Genomic DNA, 21,475 nt, shown 5'->3' on the forward strand with positions numbered 1-21,475 from the left:
AAGATATGGGGCCAGTAAACTGAGATCCTGCAATGAACATTGCAATACCAAGTTAAAACAAAAGGTTGCTAACAGTTTGTCTGATTTGCTGAGTGAAACATGAACTAAGCGGAATTTTCTGTGTTGACTGACCAGCCCTGTGGTGGCAGTTGGTAACATTATGTAATTGGAAAAGGCAGCATTGTGTTCTTGCTGGAAGATACAATTCAGATATGAATATGCTTTTTTTCCTAGACACATTTTTTCCCTAGTATTATTTTAGCTTGTTATTTGTTCAGTTTATGTACCTGAGAACCTGTTCTTTTCTAAAGGGAAATGGAGGAGTGCCTAATCTGACGTTTTTCTCCCATCCACCAGTTCTCGAATAACCACTCAGAGGCTTAATATTGCTTATAAATGGCCAATGGCTCAGGATTATTACTAACTACCTCTTATGTGTAAGTTAACCCATTTCTATTAATCTATCTATTGCTACATGGCTACGGCTTTTACTGGTCTGCTGGCATATTGTTTCTTGGGTGGCCTCTGGCGTCTCTCTCAACTCCACCCTCCTCCCTATATCTCCATTTGACTTTCTCACCCCGTCTTATTCTGCCTGGCTATAGCCCAAATCCCCTTTATTTATCAACCAATGAGAGCAACACATATTCACAGCATACAGAAAGACCATCCCACAGCAGGAGTGGGTCTGAAGGAGAGAGAAGGTAGCAATGGAAGGACTCGTAGGAGTGGAGGGAAAAGGAAACTGTGGTCAGGATGTAATGTATGAGAGAAGAATTTTTTTTTTAAAAAAAAAGACTGGGCTACTTGAAAGAAATGTTGGTTTTCTCATATACTTTCTAGTTTTCTCCCTAGCCCCTCCACATATGTATGTGTATGGTGTTACTCCCTGTGCGTACATAAGCTGCAGACACACATGAAGTCCTAGAAACACAAATAAGCACTAGAGAAACCAGATTGTTATATGCTCAGGCTTTTCAACAAAAGGGATTCTTCCACACAGAAGGCTGGAGTGGATGTTGTTTATAGCCTTGGTGATCTTTGCTGTTCTGTAGTGTCAGGCTTTACCCGAATCCCCCAGGTGCCTGAGCATCATTTCTCAGCCAATAGAACCCATTCTTTATGAAAGAGGTCCTATGTACTCTGTCATAGGATTTAGTATCATGCTTGTTACAAACTATTTCCCTCTAGACCATCATCCTGAGCATTGTTTCTCAGTCAAGAGAACCTGTTCTTGTGGAAGAGGTCACAGGAACTTTGCAAAAGACATAAACTTGACAAAAGAATTTCAATGTAGTCATACCTTATGTGTGAATCATGCATATGCATGTATAATCATATAAAATATTTAGAGCAATGTTTGATATATAGTCGAGACTCTATGGAAATATTAACATAATTTTACAGTTTATTTGCTCTTTTCTTCTGTTTGCCAGTTTGACAGATGGCGATAAACACAAAGATCACTTAGAATGGAGCCAGATAGAAGTCAAGGTATCTATAAAATTTGTCCACAGATTCATGAACTAAGAAGGTTTCAGTGTCTCCGTCTCCCCTGAGTATGAAGTGATACTGAATACGGCTGCAGTCAGGATTGTCTCTCTGCACCCAGATGTTCCCACTTGGAGGGTTTTGCTTCCCTTCTGTGCTTGCTTATTTTTGATCGTGTGATGAACACTGCTCATGAAAGATAGCTTTCAGGGACGGCTTGAGACCTAATAATGGCATTCTCTTGTAGTGATCATCCTTGATACGAGAAACACCAGTTCTTTAAAATCTCATTTCCAGTTTTCAGATGCCTTAATGTTGGCTAAGGCTAATGTATTTCTCGTTTATTTTTTTCTCTGAGGGTCAATCTTTTTGGGTTCCCAGATCAAAGAGACAAATGAGTCCCATTATCTTGATAATTGTTAGGCCCAGATTTTGTCTCTCTAGAAAAGGGGAATCTCTCTGTCTCCTCTTTTAGATCATTGAACACACCCCCCAGGGCAGCTCTGGGAGCAGAAGTCTGTCCCTGAGGTCTATCTCTTGAAACCATTTTTCTTTCTCCACATTCATCCTATCACCCTATTCCACATCCTGGTACTTCTCATGGACCCCTACGCTAGCCTCCAAGATGTTATCCTGCATCGAGCTTTGTCCCTTACAGTGCTTTCTTTCACTGTAACTATGTTCTACAAGCACAGATCTTTACGGGCTAGCCATAGCGACTTCTTTTCTTTCAGGTCTTCTCATCACAGGGCATTTGCACTGGCTGTGCTCTCTGACTGCAAGGAGCCCCTTTTACGTTTCCCTCTTCTTGTTATTTATGTTTAGATTTCATATCAACATTGAATTGAAGATTCTCTGACCATTCCCTTGCCCTAGGTAAGCGCCCCCCCCCCCCATTGTAGGTGACCAGTCCTGGCCAATGTATGTTATTTGCAGGATAGTATGTACGTTGGCCTCTCACTGGAGTATAAACACCCTGAGGGCACAGACCGCTGTTCTGGTTCACTGTTGTGTGCTCTGTGCTCTTGGACAGTGCCTGACATTAGTGGTACACAGTAGTGCTGTTAGACAGATAAAAATACGCATGCACGAGTGAGTGCAGGAACAAATGCCCTCCTGAAATGATGCAAACAGTCTTGCTCCCCCTCCTTCCTTTTATTAGGTTTCTATATTCGAGAATTCATGGCTCATATTTCACAAGTTGCACACCACGTAACTCCGAGGGCTGTATGTGGTGGGCCCACGAGGCGGTGTGACTTTTCGTACTAGTTGGTGGTTTCCTTTGCTGGTAACTTGAGCTCAGGAGGAAAGGACCTCCTTTTGAGCCCACCTTTGTGAAATACTGAGTTCATAGACGCCAGGCCCCGTTTAATTAAAGCAAGAGAGGGTGGTGGTGGGGTGGAGTGGGAAGGATGCTAATCCTAATTTTTTGCCATATGAGATAGTTTCCAGACAGAGGAGATGTGGGAGTGATGGGGGAATCTAAAGCCCAGCTCTGTTTGCCTGCCCACAACCCACCACAGATGCAAGTCATGCTCTGACCGAAATTAATCTTCCTGTCATCACTGTGGGAGGGTCCTTCCTTTGTTCTCCCGCAGGGGGGCATTTTCCATTTTCCTTCACCACACTTTTAACAGGTGGGTTTCAGATTTCCCCTTCAGTTCTTCTTAGCAGACACCAACTCTTTTATTTTCACTGAAAATCTATTTACAACTTTTTCCATCCTGCTCTACAATATGCATTTTTTGAAATGGAAAAGCATTTGGAAAATGAATGTACACAAGAAAAACAAACAAATAATGAGACATTTAAGCTTTCACTCTCCCCAAAACTATTATTAATAGTTAAATGTGCTTTCTTCACACATACTTTTTTTTAAAAAAAATACTTACTCCGTATTAATTGAAGGATGGAGAAGCACTGGCCTCACTCCCTCCTTCTTTCCTCTCCTCCCCCCATCCTTCTTCCTTCTTAATTTTTTTTTGAACAGTGTTTCACTTATTTCAGGCTGACCTCGAACTAGTTAGCAGAGGATTCTGAGTTTCTGGCCCCATTGCCAACACCTCTGGAGGGCAGCTACCACAGCACACACCTTGACACCGAGTTATGTGGTGCTTGGGCTAGGGCTTGTTTTCACGCAAGGCGTTTCTTTCAACGTAACAGTACTCACGGAGCACATTCAATTCTACATGTTATCTTTCCCACTTATGATAACTGTTACATTTTCTAGCTTCATAAAAACTGTTCGACTTTCATTTTTTTGTTGTTTTTGAGACAAGGTCTCATTATGTAGCCCCAGTAGACCTCAAATGTGTAGTCTTTCTGTTTCAGTCTCCTGGGTGGTAAGATTATAAGCACATAACCACCATGAACTACATTTCTTTAAATTTGAGACAAATGTAAATTTATAACAATAACAAAAAATAATAATAGTTAATATTGAAAGGATCTTCCTATTAGATAGTCTTTGCTGGCTTGAAACTTACTATATAGTCTGACTTCAAACTTATAACTAGCCTCCTTTCCCTGCCTTCCAAACACTGAGATTATAAGCATATGTCTCCCATATTTGGCTATATAAACCATATTTTTAAGATTTAACTTAATTTCATTATTTTATGTATATAGACATTGACTGGCATGTATGTTTATGTACCATGTGCCTGCCTGCATGGTACCCATGGAAGTCAGAAGAGGGTATAAGATGCCCTGGAAATGGAGTTACTGATGCTTGTGAGCCACCTCAGTACTGAGGATGAAACTCCTTTGGAAAATGAGCTGGTGCTTATAACTGCTGAGTCGCCCTTCCAGCTCCCTACCCTATACTCTTTAGTCTTTGCTCATTTAACCTTATTTATGGGCTCACTCTTAGGGAGTTTCCAGAATTTGTCTATGGAAAATTGCAACATAATGCATATTTCTGTATGTGAATTCCACAATGTCTTTAAAAGAATCAAATTACATAATTATTATTATCTGGACAAACTTGAAGTCCTGGTTTCTCCTGGCTGCACGGTAAGCAGTTCTCGCCTTATGGGTGCTGGTATGGGTCCTTCTTCTCACCTTCGTGAAAACTTTAGGGAAACCGTCCTTAATACATACTGATTTTATTTAAATAATATTTTACTTTTTAATTAGAGTAATAAATACAGTGACATGTAGTATTTAATAACATTTACATCTGTGCCTTGGGCACGCAGCTCTAGGCAGAGGCTAGCTCAATCCTTTGTGGTCTTGACAGGGTTGCCATGTATTGGGGAATGCATCCTATTTTTAGCTTTTTAGCTTTCATTTCCCCTCAAGACTTTAGCCTCAAGCTTCCTCCTTCCCCAGTTTCTGAGATTCTTCCTCTTTTTTTTAATATATACTTATTTCTGTTTTTGCTTCCATCTTATATTTGGGAGTGCTTCCTTACTCCAGATACTTCTTCTTTATAGAAACATGCTTCCTCTTTTTTTCAACATGTTTTAAAACTATTTGAGTTTATGCCCTTCAACCTTAGAATCTTGGTTCCCTTTTAGCATCCTCATTCAAGATATATAAGTTCTGGTTCTGGAAATCTATCAAATGCACGTGTACGTGCACACACACACGTGCACACACACACACACACACACACACACACACACACTGCTCTATGTGTTCCCATGTCTCTTTCACAACACCAAAAAATTAAAATGAGTTCTATGGGGCAAGGAATATGTCTATTCTACCTAGCATAAGTTCTTAACAGTTGTAAACATTTTCAAGCCATCAAACCCCAGACTCAGCTATCCCTTGACTCCAGCTCTTTGACTAGATCCAAAATGTGGATTCAGGCTATTTCTTTGTTGAGAATAATTGGCTCCTTTAAAGGCCCAGAGCTTAGGCTTCTCCTTTGGAACATGCAAGGGAAAAGTGAAGTAGAGGTAAGGGGTCCTTGTCCTTCACCACTTGCTTTGAGTGATGGACACTCAATGGGGGGATGGTACCAGCCACACATAGGGGTTTAACTGAATATCCTATCCTTGTGCATTTTGACCTCCGGCACCTGCATGCCCACATGGGGACTTCTGGGACTGTATAGGCATTGTTTCTGTGGCTCTCTGTAAAGTTGTTCATGAAGTGTCAAGCAAGATCAGAGGTGTTGGAATAAACAGCCAGGTCTGACACAGTATCTGGCACGTAGCTGTTGACTCCATTAACAATACATCATTTGGGGCTGTTAAACCTGCTCGTGCTGGACATGCCTGTCCTGGTAAGCAGTCTCATGTTATAGTTCTGATCTCAAGTTATAGAATAGGATGTGACTTGAGATCTTGTTCCGAGGTCTTAATTAACATATACATTTCTGAGCTTTTCCCTTAGGACCGACAGATTCATAGTCACATTTACAGGACTATAGACTCTGGGTCTGACGAGAGTTCTCAGCAGTGGAACAATGAACCTCAGGGTCCAAAGCAGCATACAAGTAGCTTATTCTGGAAGGAAGTTGTATTAGTTGGTCCTCTTGTTTTGAGGCCAGAATCTTGACAGAAGCAACTCACAAGGGCAGAAGGTTATTTTGGTTTTGAGTTCCAGCGATGAAATCCATCATCAGAAGGCATGAAGGCTGTAGGGGCTCAGTCTACATTAGAGGGTGTTTGCAATGGCTGCTTCTTTACATCGTGGTGGGCAGGACTCTGTCTGAGGTAGAAGCAGAAGGCTCTGCCCAAAGCCAAAAGTGAATATCACCTTCAAGGTCTTCCTCCTGTGGACGTACCATCTCCAGGCAGGCCTTGTCTTCTGTAGGTTCTGCAGCATCCCTAACTAACACCATCAATTGTCCAAATTGAACACCAAGTATTCAAACACATGAGCCTCTGGAACATGCTTTAGACTCAATCTATAACAGTCACACCTTGGCTCACATACGTTCACGGTCATCATACAGTGCAAAATGTATTCCATCGAACTTTAAGAGTCCCTGGTTATAACAGTTCAATGCCGATGTCTTTTATAAGATGCAAGGCAAACTCTTAGCTGTGAGCCCCTATAAGATATTTAAAAAAAAAATCTTACATACTTACAATGTACAATGGGAGAGAAAACATTCACATTCCATCATTCCAAAATGGAGGGATTAGGCACAGCAAAGAAAGGACAGACCAAAGCTAGGTCAAACCCAGCAGAGAAACGTAAATCCTGAAGCTCCGTATCTGGCATCCTGGGTATGCTGTGGCATCCTGGGTATGCTGTGGCATCCTGGGTATGCTGTGGCATCATGTTTGCTCCAGTTGATTTGGGGAGGCCTTTTTATTCTAACAAAAGCACACACGACCTCTTCCTTGGGTATATTCAGTGCCTGAAGTTTTCTCAGCAGATGCTTCATGTTCCTGACAGCTTGCCTTCATAGTTTCATGCAAGGTTGCTTGGCAGTTCCACTCAGAAAGACCAACCTTGATATATACTCAGAGCAAGCCTCAGCTTCTACATTCTGCCTGTAAGCAAAAGCACCAGCATATGGACATTGCCAAATTCTGCAGATGGTCCAGGGTAGAGCCACATCCTCTTGAGTCAGGGCTTTGGCAGGCTCTAAGAACCCGCGCAGGTGAATCCGGAGAAACACGTTTTCAGTCTAATGTACTGAAGTAGGATGCTCTGTGTTCAAACATTCTTCCTTTTAAATGAAATCTTTTCAAATGGGCTTTTCAGTTGGCGTTCTTGATAGATGGGGCCTCGCTCTCGGTGCTTCTTCTCTACTGTCCTAGTGCAAAGTCTGGGGTTACCCTTCAATGCAGCTCTTCTCTTTAACTGTTGCAGCTTCTTTGTGCATACCCAATTTCCCAACAACTTTAAATGCATTCATGCTGTTTATCAAACTGCATATTTTCTTCATCTTCCTGTTTCTTTTCTTTGCTTTGATGTCTTACTATAAATACGAACAAAGGGAGTATGTCTGTGTCACAGCTTTGGTGTTGTGGTGTCTAGAAACAAATTTCTCCACTAAATGAAATAGGAATGGGCTCCATGCCAATCCCCAGGAGTCATTGTTCTTTGAAACTCCTTAAGTCTGGCCTTCGCCATCTGTATGCAAATGCATGGGGAGGCATTTACATTCAATCTGCGACAGAAGTTTCCATTTCTGCCGAGAATGGTGAATTTTTCGTGTTTAGCTGGCCTGAGAAGAGAGAGTACTGCTGTCTAGATGATATTTTCAAAGCTTAATGGCCTTGTCATAGGTGGCATTGCAAGCAGGGAGCTGGGACTCTTCACCTGCGGGCAGACATGGGAAGAAGAACATTGGACATGAGCAGAGCCCAAGCACTCTCATAGAAGACCTGTCATTCCAGACATTCTTTTTTAAAATTTATTTTTATTGAGCTCTACATTTTTCTCTGCTGCCTCCCTACCTCTCCCTTCCCCTTCAACCCTCTAGATACCCAACCCATAGCTGCTTCACATACAGTCCTTATGTTTACTTTTAGCTGAGAGAGATTATTCTTGAGGGAAATATATTTATCTTTCTCCATGCTTAACAAACTGAGTAATCTTATAATAAATTCACAAGCATTTCTGCCACTAAGAAAACCATCTTCAATATCCTTGTCTTTTCAATTCTTTTGGGCAGGAAGGAAAAACAGACAAAAAGGTGCCCCTGTCTCTTCAAATCACAGGTGATGAAGGGATAAGCTATGCATCTTACCACATTTGGGGTTTGGCAGGGAGGGTGCAAAGTAGACATAATATAACCAGAGCAAGAAAATCTCCCTCCTCCAGTTACATGCTACTCCAGAGTCTTTACCCATGACCCCTCTCTTCCTGTGCATAGCACAAGCTGTAGATGGCCCTTCCCCTCTCTATGACTCTAGACAGAACCCTTCTGCTTTTCTATGTTAATCTAATCTAGAATCCCCTTCCTACTTTGTTTGTTCCAATAAAACAGTTTTCATCTATTTCCTACATTTTTAGGTAACCTCAAACAAAGCCCTGAAAAAACCTGTCTAGATACATGCTCAAAGCTAAATGGCCTCAGCATGTCTGGTGTCACAAGCAGGACTCCCCACCACAGGCAGACATGAGAAACTGGCAGGGGTCTGTTTTAACACCAGGGACTGAGAATCCCTATGAAATGTAAATCTGAACATGAGCCACAGAAAAGGGATTGGCAGTTAGGATGAGAGTCAGCAATAAAGGTTCTTACCACTTTGGGAATCTGCACAGTGGAATAAAGTGTGTTTGCTGCTACCTCTTCCATATTTGTTTCCTATTAATAAACCAACAACAAACAAACATAATTATCACCTAACTTCTGAGTCACACAGACAAGAACATGGAGACACACAATCCAAAGAAAGCAAAGTATATGTAAGAGACCACAGAGAGAAGAAAAAGAAGGTTCTGGGATAGGCAGAGAAGTTCTCTTGTTAGTAACTGCTTAACAATGCCTATTAATCAGTTTTAAAGACAATCATTTTGTTTTTATTCATATTTTATTCATTTTTATCACATTTTCTGTATTATGTTTCAATGGATTTCAAAATATGTTGAGATATATCTCATGAACTATGAGTCTCCTAAGGTGGCTAAAGGCTAACATGAAGTTATAGTGTCAGTGTTAAAAATGGACTTATCCAGTAATTCAAGGTCTCTTGGTGAAACAGTAAGGATGCCCAATGAGCCAAAATAGAGCAATACCAAGAACAAAGACTCATGATTAGAAAGGAAAAAACGTCCTGGGTGAGTTTAAGCTTATTCCCTGACCATGTAGGGCAGCCTTATAGTTTCGGTAGGTGTAACCTGAGCAAGAGAAGAGGAAGAGGAATTTTGACTTAGTAAGTTGAGTAGGCTACAAAGCAGACCAGCTTCCAACCTCCTGTGAGGAAGCAAAGACCATCATCATCAACTGTAAAAAGGAAGAGGTGACTCATGGAACTGCTCACGTAAGTGGTACAGGTGTGGAGAAGAATCAAGGGTTCTAAAGTTCACCAACTTCTGCAACGCTATGAGTTAAGGTGTGGGGGAGGCAGACTGACTGAAGTCAAAGACTGTACATCTTAATCCCCTTCCTTTTCTTATGCTACCCAATTTTGTAGAGGGTAGTCTCAAGTGAAGCAAATAAAGCCTTTGAGGGATGGATCTGATTACAGAAAAGAAAATGGAAAGGGACTCACGTTCATGCAAGGGATTGTGTCATATTCTGGATTCTCTTCCAAGTGGGAACAGAAGTTTGGCTTTTTCTGGTGGATGTCCACTTTCTCCATATGTTCCTTGGAAACTGAAACCAGGTTTAGAGAATCAAAGACTGCCTTTCTTACCATTCACAATCTCCCCTGGCCTACAAAACTTGGATGATATACTCAGAGTGACCAACAATCCTAGAAACTCTGAAACGGAAACACTTTATACGTCAGAAAACTTTCAATATTAAACTGGAGAAAATTCTGGACAAATCAGGATGAATTATCCACTTCCAAATCTCCAAATCAAGGTGGCCACAGTGAGAAGCAGCGGCCCCAAAATGCCTCTCACAGAGGCATTCTCAAAGAATATCTCAAAGACTATCTCAAAGTCTGCATTTGTACTCAACTATTGCTGCAACTTTTCCTCCACACTCTACTCTTGCCCCACCATGGATAGTGCTGGTAGGAAGATGGGAAACAAATAAAGGTTTTGGGACACAGGATGGGGTACAATGTAGAGAGACAAAGAAAGGTTTGTCCAAGAGTAATGTGCCTAGCCTGAGGTGAAGGGGTAAGAGGAATCTTGATGCTGATTGAGTATGGAAGAAAATCTGGTTGGGGACTCTGACAGGGATAAGGATAGGGAGGGCAAGGAGACCTTCCTGCTGGGAAGGAGCAGAAGCTGTAGCAGGAGGGGCTGCTTGTTGGGGTTTTTGTCCTGCCCAGTTCCCACAGCTGGCAAGTCCCAATGAAAATCACACAGAGGTCTCCGTAAGTTATAAACGGAATGGCCAATTAGATCAGGCTTCGTATTAGCTCTTATAACATATATTAACCCATTATTTTTATCTATGTTAGCCACATGGCTCAGTACCTTTTTCAGCAGGGCATATCACATCCTGCTTCTTCCATGGAAGTTAGGTTAAAGGCGTGTGCCACCACTGCCTGGCTAAGATCGTTATTTTGAAAAGACTTTGACTTCAAAATTGAAGTCAAAAGGTATGTTACTTTGGAGAAGAGATTTTGTTTGTCAATTATGTTTTAAATAAACACTGATTGGTCAGTCGCCAGGCATCTGAGCAGGACTGCGGAAAGAGCTTCCTTCTTCCCAGAACACTCCTGTTCTCATTGTCCCACCTCTATTTTCTGTCTGGTTTTCTGGCCTATACTTCCTGCCTGGCTATCAGCCAATTGGCGTTTATTTAAATATAATTGACAGAATATAGATGATTGTCCTGCACCACTTCCCCCTCTTTTAAAAAAAAAAATAAAGGAAAATAGAGGTTAAAATAAAGCCACATAAAGATGAAAAATACAGAGAGTCTAGATACTGAATGTTATGGTTTTGTTAAATTGTTTGATGGCTGAGGAAGGAATAAAAGCTGCTAAAACACATTTGAATATAAATGCTGCTGAATTAATCTAAGATTGTTATTTTGATTTTTTTTTTTTTTTGGTTTTTCAAGACAGGGTTTCTCTGTAACTTTGGTGCCTGTCCCGGAACTAGCTCTTGTAGACCAGGCTGGCCTCAAACTCCCAGAGATCTGCCTGCCTCTGCCTCCTGAGTGCTGGGGTTAAAGGCGTGTGCCACCACTGCCTGGCTAAGATCGTTATTTTGAAAAGACTTTGACTTCAAAATTGAAGTCAAAAGGTATGTTACTTTGGAGAAGAGATTTTGTTTGTCAATTATGTTTTAAATAAACACTGATTGGTCAGTCGCCAGGCAGGAGGTATAAGTCGGACAACCAGACAGAAAGTAGAGGCGAGGCAATGAGAACAGGAGTATTCTGGGAAGAAGGAAGCTCTTTCTGCAGTCCTGCCCAGACCACCGAAGAAGCAGAATGTGACCTGCCCCACTGAAAAAGGTACTGAGCCATGTGGGTAACAGAGATAAGAATAATGGGTTAATATAAGCTACAATAGCTAATAAGAAGCATGTGCTAATGGGACAATCAGTTTATAATCTTATGGAGACTTCTGTGTGATTTTCTTTGGGCCTAAACGACTGTGGGAACTGGGCAGGACAGAAACCCTGACAACAAGCAGGCCCTCCTATTACAAGAATCAACAATATATGACCTGTATCATCAGAAGGACCACATCCTTCTGAAGGAAGGACAGGAGTAGGCACTAGAAAGAGACTCTGTCCTCAAGAGAGAAGGCAAGGACTACATTCTCTACTTTGGAGCTAAGGCTTACAGCTATGGCATGCACTTCTCTTTCTGTGTGTGTGTGTGTGTGTGTTCATATTCATGTGTGCATGTGTGGGAAGGGCAGAGATCAACTTTGGGTGTTGTTCTGCAGGTGTTATCTACCCTGTTTTATGAGATAGAATCTCTCACTGGCTTGGGACTAACAGGTTAGACTAGGCTAGTTGACCAGTATAAGCCCCAGGGAACCACCTATCTCCACCTCCCCAGTGTTGGGATTACAAGTACATGCTGCCACATCTGGATTTTTTTTTTAAACTATGAGTTCTGGGGTTTGAATTCAGGTCCTCACACTTGTATGGCAAGCACTTGACTGAATGAGCTCTCTCTGTCTAGCCACTGACTGTGCATTTCTTAAGGGAAGAGACCATGACCTCCTCGTTTTATATCTTCAACACTAAATCTTGCACACAGATTAATGTATTGCGTGAGGAATAAAAAGGAGAACATATATGAAGCAAAAAACCATAAATGCTTTACCTTTTCCTTTCTCTGTATGCATAACAACAGGAATAATCACCAGCAAGAGACCGAATACAATTAACACTGGCAGGATATATAGGATGATGCTGGATGAATTTAGGTCCTTGGCAGCATCTTTAAAGAGAAAATAAAAAGAGGCATGAGGAGGGTGGATGTGTGTGGTAAAGTCAGCTAGGCAAAAGGACCTAACTTCCACATTCCTCCCAGCCTGCTGCTTTCCCAGAGGCCTTTAGTTGACACGGAGCCTGTTTCTATAGAAACAGGGAGCTAAAGAAGATAACATTTCTCCAACCAGAGGCTCCTGGAGAGAGGAGACTGTTACCTCCACAGAGATCCTGGACATTGGTGGGGATCGAGGAACTTTGGCTGATGGGATTCCTGGCCATGCAAATTAAAGTCTTGTCTTTTTCTCCCAGTCTCCAGGAGATGGGGAGGACGGCACCATCATGAGATTCATTGACTCCATGCCCAATGGCTTTCCAGCTATAGGTCACATTCTCTCCTCCCTTGTCCATGGAGCATGTCAGGTTGGTTGTGCAGGTGCCATTCATGTTGTCTTGCCCATTCAAGGTGACTTTGGGCCTTGACAGATACTCTGTAAAAGAGATAGCACAACAGAGGATGGAAGTTAGTTCTGAGCTCAACATCTCTGAGTTACCCTTCTTTACCTTGGACCCGACTCTTGCTGGTAAATTCAGAAAGGGTAAGCAAGTAACAATTCAGAACAGAATGTCTTATTCTTATCTGGGAAAGAGACCTCTTAAGTCTGCTTGGCTCTACCTATATAGCAAGAATAACAATAGCAACTATTCTAGCAGAGATAATCATACAACAACAATGTGGTGACATTCACCACACCTAGATGCAGGGCAAACACTGACCTTACTTGTATTTAAATACTACCCAGTCTTTAGGCAGAGGCTTTTCATTGCTTGTCCTCGGACTTTCTTGAACACACTTTCCTTTATCCTCTTAGGGAGAATAATCATAACGTAGTAACACTTCTCACTAACTTGTGCCTACTCCTTTATGCTTAGAATATCAGCAACAGCTTATCTATCCTAGAGTTTGGTCCATTAAATATTTCTGTTCAAATACCTTTTTCCTCTTCATCCTTCCCCCAGCTAGATTGTCTGCAGATTAACTCATTTCTGTTGCCTTCCACAGTATCTCAATGAAATATAAGCCTGGCTCAAGGTGCATTGCCTAGCTCCTGCAAGCTAGTCTTGGGTCCCTTCTCTTGGTATCTCTGATACTGTAGTTCAGTGCACAGGACAAGTAACTCTTCTGGTAGAGAGAGCTGACTGGTTTGCAAGTTTAACTTCCTGAGTGGTTTCTCTTTCCTCTCTCCCTCTCTGCCTTTCTCTTACTGTTACCCAGGCCATATCATCAGTGCAGGAGTCCCCTGCTCCCTGATCCTTGCTGTGTGATTATCCAAACTTGACTTGAACATCCACTGTATCAGGATGCTCACTACATCCGTATGCCTACCATCCACCATTAGAACCAAGCCTACTTACCATAGACATACAGCACATATTCCTGGGTGAAGGGAGACTCAAGAGATGTACTGTGAATCTCTGCCCGGTAGACACCTGAGTCATTCTTCTTCAACTGGCTAAGTGTCATGGAGTAGCTTCCGTTTGGGAAGACTATCCTTTCTTTGTTATGATTTTGAGGCACTACGACTTTGTCCTTAACTATGATGGCAACAGAAAGTGTCTTGAAGGTCCATACAATAGTGTCAACCTGTTTTCCCGTGAAATTCAGACTGAAGGTCACAGATCCACCAAGGGCACCAACCATCTCCTTCAGAGTTCCAGAAGTTTTTGCTGTCACTGCAGACACAGAAAACGATAACATAAGCTCTTGTCACAAGTTACCACAACCTTTGAGTCCTTGGAAGATTCTGTGACATATCTTCAAGTTCAATAGAAGCAGAACCTCATCCACATTAAGGTGGCATTGAGAACAGACCCTTCTGCCTGCAAGGTCACCTGCCACCACCACACTACATTCTCAGAGACCCCCAGCGGAGTAGTCCAAACTGTGGTAAACTTGAAAGCCCAGCTCCACCCTCGACAGGTTCCTGTTGTTGGGGGAGGTGAGGAGAGACAACTAAAGAAGTTTCTATCTGGGTCTCTTAGGAAAACCGGATTACTCCAGAGATGTTTAGCATGAAGCTGATGAGATAGGCTGCCCAAACCAGAATCACTGGTTCACAAGCATCACCATGGTAATGGGAGGAGAACTAGATGTTTGTAGGGACAGCAATAGTGGACATGTGTAAGGATGACCTCTCTTCTCAGTTTAAGATGCATTAGTAGACTCAAGGTCATCCCCACAAAAAGCTTCTATACTTACATAATATGTTTGTGTGGGAAGAAGAAAAAGGGTGAGTCTTAGTGTTGGGGAGCATTAAGACGCTCACCTCACATGCTAAAAATTGCTGTAGGGTTTTCATTCCACAAGAATTTGTTGCTTTGACTGACACAGTCTTAGCTCACCTGGTAGAGCCTGACTCTGAAGCAGTCATCACTAGTTATGTGACTCCATATGAAAGAATGACTCTTGGTGGAACTTCCAGAAGTCACCAACTCAGTAAGCATTTACAGTGATGGTGACGGGGTAACTCTCTGTAAAAGTCTAAGGGACAAAATCTGGGGCTAGCAAAGGCACTGAGGCAAGAAAATTAAAGCATGTACTATGAACTTTCTTTAGCTGTTAAAGTTCTTAGAGGAGGAAGATTTTTACTTTCGTCAGACACAACAGGATTTACTCCCTTAAGTACAGGTCTGGGGAACCTTCAAAAGTACTGGCTTCTCTTCCTGGAAAAAATTTCCATTTTCAAACATTTTCTCCTATAACTTCTTAGTCGGTGTACATATACTTTACATCCCTGCAATCTTGTCAAAGTATCTAGTTAAATTTGAGTTTTCAAAAAGTTCCTTACTCTTATAATACAAAGGCGGGAATGGTTTTAGACTGCTTTTAACTATCTCAAAGGATGGAAAAGTAGTCCCAGTAAAAGTTACAGACAAAATCAAATGTACTCTGATTTATTTGACCAATTGATGCCTTCATTCTTACATTTCAACGACAGAGACAGAAAGGGTAAATATTTTGAACTCAGGTGAAGATTGGGTATCACTTGCCCTCCAAGTGGGTCAAATTCCTGGACCTTCAAGTAATTTCATTTTCATATTGGTTTGGGGGACTTGTATTACTCACTCCCTTTTATGGTATGTATCTGTCCTTTTCTGAAGGAATAACAACATGCTTGAAGGTGGATACTTTATAAAGAAAAAGTAACTTACAGTTTGGGAGGTTGAAAATCTGAGCGTGTGCAATACCATATGTGAAGCCTTTGGTGAAGTTTCTCTTGGTTGGGTCACAAGATGGCAGAGAAACAGAAGGGAAATCACCCCTGTGCAGAAGAGGCCAAGAATAGATGGGCCTCACCAGAACAAATCTGCTCTCAGCACAGTTAACTTACTCCAAGAAAGTGGGAGCGATTCTGTCTCAGAATAATGGTACCCTCATCACCTAACAGCCTCTGCTAGGCCTTAGCTCTTAGAGGTTTTATCACCTCTACCTCACCACAGCGCTTTTAGTCTCAAACTCACGGGTGTGACAGATCACATCTAAACCATAGCAAAGTGTTTACGGGGCAAACTGAGACCATGGCTTTAGTATGTCAGCATGTGGGCATGCGCTTCAGCCAGGAGGAAGCCCTCTTTTCACTCCCTCACGGTAGGTGTCAACTTTCTCAGGGTAAATATCACCAGATATGAGTAACGTGGAGCAAGGGTGAGGAAAATCTGAAATTCGCTGTCCTTTGTTAGGAGGGAAGTGGAGGATGGCATGGGGCAGAGTGCTCCATGGAGCACCACCACTCACTCTCTTCCTCCTCTCTCCTGCCTCTTCTTATTTTTCCTTTCCTTTTTCTTTTTCCAAAGTTGGCTTCAAACTTGCTATGGAACGAAGGGAGAATGACCTTGAACACTTTTTTTAAAATAAAAAGTATTTTTTTAGGTTTTTAAATTTGACTTTATATGTATCAGTATTTTGTCAACGTGTAGGTATGTATACCATGTGTGTGCCTGGTACCTGTCAAAGTCAGAAGAGGACAGACACCCCCTGGAAATGGAGTTACAGGTGGTTGTGAGCCATCATGTGAGTGTGGGAATCAACCCCAAGTTCCCTGCCAAGAGCAGCAAATTGCTCTTAGCCCCTGAGCTCCAGAGTCTTGACCTCTTGATCTTCCTGCCTCCACCCCCTAAGTGCAACCATCCTCAGATTACTGTTCTATCTTAAGTGTATCTTCAGGATGGAAAAGAAAGTTAACTGAAGGAAACAGTTCCCTGCTATTTCCTAAATAATGGGTTAACGAACAAAAAACAGTGTTGGGAAATTCTAGCCAGTTTAGTTTTATTATCCCAGTGACTGAGAAATGGGATCTAGAAACCAGAGACATTTTTAAAAAATGCTCAAAGTTGAGATGAAACTTTGGCATCATCTTCATCACTTCCAGGCATGGCGCTACAGTTTGCTCATATTTAAGCAGACCGTGTTTGGTATGCTTGATCTTTTTAGGAGCTAAAGAGAGAATTGAGGGCTTGAGCAAGATGGTCATGATCCTTGCGCTCTCAAAATTGCGAGAAATCAGCAGTTAAGCAACAGCACGTGCTATGAGAAGGGAAGTAATGATTGCTGTGGGGATTCCGTGGGGGCGTTTAGTCTGACTTGGAGTCTGGACTCACAAGACTGCTCAACCTTTTGACATCGCGCCATGACAGTCATCTGAAAATTTTGCCCTTGAGAACTGCACAGTAGAGTTACTAGAAGCATCCCATAGTGTTGTAAGTATGTTTCCAATTTCGTGCTGGGCCACATTCCTGGATTTCTTGGGCTCTATGAAGCCCAGTGGCCACAGACGGGATGTGTTTGCTAGAGAATGTATGACTACCAATACCTTCCTAAAGATCTAGGTCCCACGAGACTCACCTACCTCCCTCAGATGCCACTCTCCCACCTGTCCGCAGGGAATGGTGTGACCTGCTTCCTCTGTGCTCCCTTGACCTCTGATTTCACAGCAGCCAAGTGGTTTGGGTAAGTCTGATGGCGCTCAGCTTTAGTGATATTCTCCTCTGGCCCAGTGATTTCCTTAGAGTTATCACATGACCTGAGAGAAGCCTGGGGCTTTAACTCTAAGGCCAAGATAATGTTATAAGGCTATGGAAAATACAAAACCCACTTGCTGTCAATCAACAAGTATCCAGACCTCTTCTCTTTCCTGATCCTCAGTTGTGTGTGTGTGTGTGTACACTCACATGTGCACCCGCACACACATGCACCATATGTGCATCATATGTGCATGTAGGGAGACATATGCTGTGGTGACTGGACACATCATTTTTGAGTGTGTGAATTAGCCAATGACCAGTCTACAGGTGTTACATCCCAGATTACCCTGTTGTGGCATCACCGTGCCCAGAGAAGGATATGATGCCTTCTCTTCCTACCAGCACACTGCAGAATGAAAAAGGCTCTCTGTCTTCAGTGGGAGTCAAGGGACCCAGGACACATTCCAGCTCCTCCACAGTCATAATTCTAGAGACAAACACTTGGTGTCTGTAAGCCAGCCTGATGGACTTGCCTTTGTTGATCTTCAGAACAAGCTCAGGAGATAAGAGTTAACTCATTCCATTTCATAAATGAGGATACCAGGGCTGAGTGACTTTTCCAAAACCACAAAAATGGCAGGGATGTAGCTCAGTGTTAGAGTCCTTGGCAGATGCACATGAGGCCTTTCCAAAACCACAAAAATGGCAGGGATGTAGCTCAGTGTTAGAGTCCTTGGCAGATGCACATGAGGCACAACTTTGATGAACCCCAATTTGAGAGACAGAGGTAGGGGTAGAGATCATCCATTTCAGAGGCCCCCCCTTTTAACATTTACTATTTTGAGTTTCAGTTCTCTGAGGGAAAAACACCTTCAAGTCCTATGAATTTGGGGAGAGTGAATGTGGATCTGAAAGTATTTTGACAAATACAGAACAAGAACAGGTGACAGCATGGTGGGAGGCGCCAAGGGCATTGGTGGGAGGCGCCAAGGGCATTGGTGGGAGACGCCAAGAGCAGAAGGCTCTTTGAGAAGGCTTTCCATTTTTCAAATTTCATGTCTGAGGCATTCAAGAAAATAGTTCACAAAACAGCAGTGGGTGACTTCGTAGTAAGACAAAGGTTTAGTCACCCCTGCAAATCTCCCTGGCAGCCAGTACGGAGAGGCGGAAGGCGCTGGACCAGGAGGCTGTCCGCTTTCCACCTCTCTGTCTTTGTGTCAGGAGCATCATCATCTCTGAGAGACACTTTGGAGCAGAATGAGACATCTCCACCCTCATGTTGCGCCCTTTCATATTTTCACTTCTCTCTCTTGTGACATTCCCCCGGAAAAGGTCAAAAGAACAGTGAACTGGAGCAGCAAGAAGCAGCCCCAGCCCCAGGAGGGCAGGCAGCCCAGGAGGAAAACACAGGGGAGGGGCCTGGCAAAGCTCCAACTGCCTGTCAGCCCAGCCCTTGACAATGCCACAGACAGGACCACACCGGACAGTCCTCCTCATGGAAGTCAAGAACAGAACACCTCAGACCTGGGAGGAATCTTCAGAGGGTAATAATTAGTCTGATTCCATTCTATTTCCCAGACAGGGAGACTAGACTCAGGATAATGTGGGAGGCCACGAACCAAGGCGCTAAAGGCAAGATTTTCCCCTGTACCTCTTGCTACAGTTGGAGTCTCAAAAATCTCCATCTTTCTGGGAACCTTAGGGAGAGGGGCAAAGAACAGAGAGCCAAGGCTTTGGGGTTTGCTCACTGCCAGGGAGGCTACAACCAAAGGTAGAATCACTTACATGTTTCTGTTTGTAAGTGAAAAACACTGCTTCCGTAATAAAGTGGTTTGAAATGAGTGGCCCTTTAGATAACTTCTTTTCTAACATCCCCTGAAAATTGCATTATAAATCAATACCATGGGGTACACACACAACAGAACTCACAAACTTTCCAGTCCCTCACACCCCTTGCCTGACACATCCAGGCTGCCTCATTTGCTTCTTTACCTCGTGTTTGTCTCCCGCTCTCTTCTCTGTCTTTTTCTCTGGTTCTTTGCAGCGATCCCCCGTACCCACCACTCATCTTTGTTTTCCTTAAAGCCATTGTATTACTCGACCATTATGAAATACGCAAAGGAACAGACTGCTGCCCCCCTTACCCTGGTGAGAACAGAAAGGCTGCAAGAGCTAGCCTCGCCGCTCCTGTCAAGTTGTCCAGAGTGGCATCCCATTGGTATTACCACGCCCCCAAACAGTGAGACCTGTTTGTTGATGGTCTTTTCAGTCCCTGACTTGGGCTCCTGTACCTGGGGAAGGAAGAAATGACATCTGGCTCTTGCTGCGGGGGACTCAGTCCAAATGCATTTTTCCTGAACACCTTTCCAAGGTCAGGTTGACAGCTGAAGCTGTTGGTTAGCGCTCGGTGTGTGGGAGACAGCGCCAGCTGTGGACACTCCGTTCCTCCTTTCCCTTGTAATCACGGCGTGATCTTGCCTAAGAAACTCGACCTCTCCCAGTCTGTTTCCTTATCTTTAAGTCCCTGTCTTATAGGTTTGTAAGGAGATGCCCCCCAAAGTACCTTGGGGTATCAGGAACTTAAATGGCCACTATTACTAAATCAATTTGCTTTTATCTATCTGTTAGACACAGAAAAGCAAAGTTCAAAGTACAAAGATGCTCGCTCACAGCAATCCAGTACAAAGTTAAACTAGGAAACTTGCATCCAGGGTCTGTACTGCTTCCACTGCCCTGTCTTTTGGAGGTTCTAGGACAATCTCTGACTCTTTTCAGCCATAGGAGATGTAACCCCAGACTTCCCACAGCCTACTGGAGTAGAATAGCAGGAGACTCAGGTTACATACCTACGGCACTACAGATGTTTCAGGTGAGCACCTGGGCTTTTCAAAGCCCTGGCATGCCCTCCCCCACCTCGTCTTTAAATTCTAGTTCTGGTCACCATTTCCGTTCAGGTAGTATTTTAGAAACAAGTCTGTTTTTAGGGCAACCTACTTAGGGCCAGGTGCTTCCTAGCAATGCAAGATTTGATGAATTCAAGGAGGCGTGACAGACTGTAGATTTGAGTCACTTAGTTTGGTCTGGTATGAGAAGAAAAGGATTGAAAACCCTGTGTGGCTTGGGAGTTATTTTAGGAAGGTTTATTGTGTACAGATATTACATCTATGGAGGAGAGAGAGAGAGAGAGAGAGAGAGAGAGAGAGAGAGAGAGAGAGAGAGAGAGAGATAGAACCCCTCATGGTGGTACCCCATGTGTCAGAGAACACTGGGTATAGTAAAACCTTTCATTATCATCATACCTACGACAGGGTCATCCAGGCACCCAATCCTTCACTTGAGTGAACATAGAGTACCTATAATTAATTAATTTTCTAAGTAGAGGCAGATTGGGTTAAGAGAGAACAAATTCAAATAGTTGCTTCCATTGATTGATCTCATTCCTATGCACCATCATTAAATTTATTTAGACATGTATTAATTAAAGTACATTTATGAATGAATACACAGCTGTATAACTTTACTTCTAACATTGTTCTCAAAAGGAGGGAAGGCTAAAAGAGAGAGACCCTAAAAGAGAGAAGCCCTGAAGCCCAGGGTAGCTTTATCGTTTTCCTTTTAACTCCTGGCAGAGCTGGATCAGAACACAGGACTCTAAAACCCAATTCTTTGTGTCTCTCCTTCCCTGGGGTAGGCAGAAGGGACTTAGTTCCAAGAGCTGCTTCTTTTCTTCTCCTTCCAGATACCAGTGGCTAATCACAACGCCAAATGAGGCAGAGGCTCCAGAGTGGACTCAGAAGCCTGGGATGACACCTCAGGAGGAGGAGGTCAGGGGACTGGACAGGAGAGGGTTAGACTCACCTGGGATCTGACAGAGCACAGAGGTAAAGATGATGAATGTGCAGAAACCAGCCATAGCGTCCTCAGGTTGTCAGTCACTCAGAGGACTTCTCTAGCCTTCAGCTGGGATTTAAATCAGGTGGGAGGAGCCACGTTAGAATGAGTCATCTTCCACGTCACAGCAAGA

At 43.0% G+C, this 21,475-nt stretch overlaps 1 protein-coding gene across 2 annotated transcripts; it reads right to left on the reverse strand.

Annotated features, from left to right (window-relative positions):
- Positions 1–2,631: 2,631 nt before the first annotated feature.
- Positions 2,632–21,418, reverse strand: Slamf7 (SLAM family member 7). Of its 2 annotated transcripts, XM_075989139.1 has the most exons (8): positions 21,310–21,393; positions 19,596–19,742; positions 13,846–14,163; positions 12,648–12,920; positions 12,323–12,439; positions 9,624–9,727; positions 8,654–8,716; positions 2,632–7,725 (listed from the first exon to the last, which is right to left on the reverse strand). In XM_075989139.1, exons 3-8 carry the CDS (start codon positions 14,129–14,131, stop codon positions 7,654–7,656), a joined length of 915 nt encoding a protein of 304 aa, XP_075845254.1. In that variant the 5' UTR covers positions 14,132–14,163; positions 19,596–19,742; positions 21,310–21,393; the 3' UTR covers positions 2,632–7,653. The 2 variants fall into 2 exon arrangements, with proteins under 2 accessions (XP_075845254.1, XP_075845252.1); XM_075989137.1 differs by lacking the exon at positions 19,596–19,742 and having other exon boundaries at positions 21,310–21,418.
- Between the last annotated feature and the right edge of the window lie 57 nt (positions 21,419–21,475).

The sequence above is a fragment of the Microtus pennsylvanicus genome, chromosome 10, assembly GCF_037038515.1.
Source record: "Microtus pennsylvanicus isolate mMicPen1 chromosome 10, mMicPen1.hap1, whole genome shotgun sequence".
Taxonomy (NCBI): Eukaryota; Metazoa; Chordata; class Mammalia; order Rodentia; family Cricetidae; genus Microtus; species Microtus pennsylvanicus.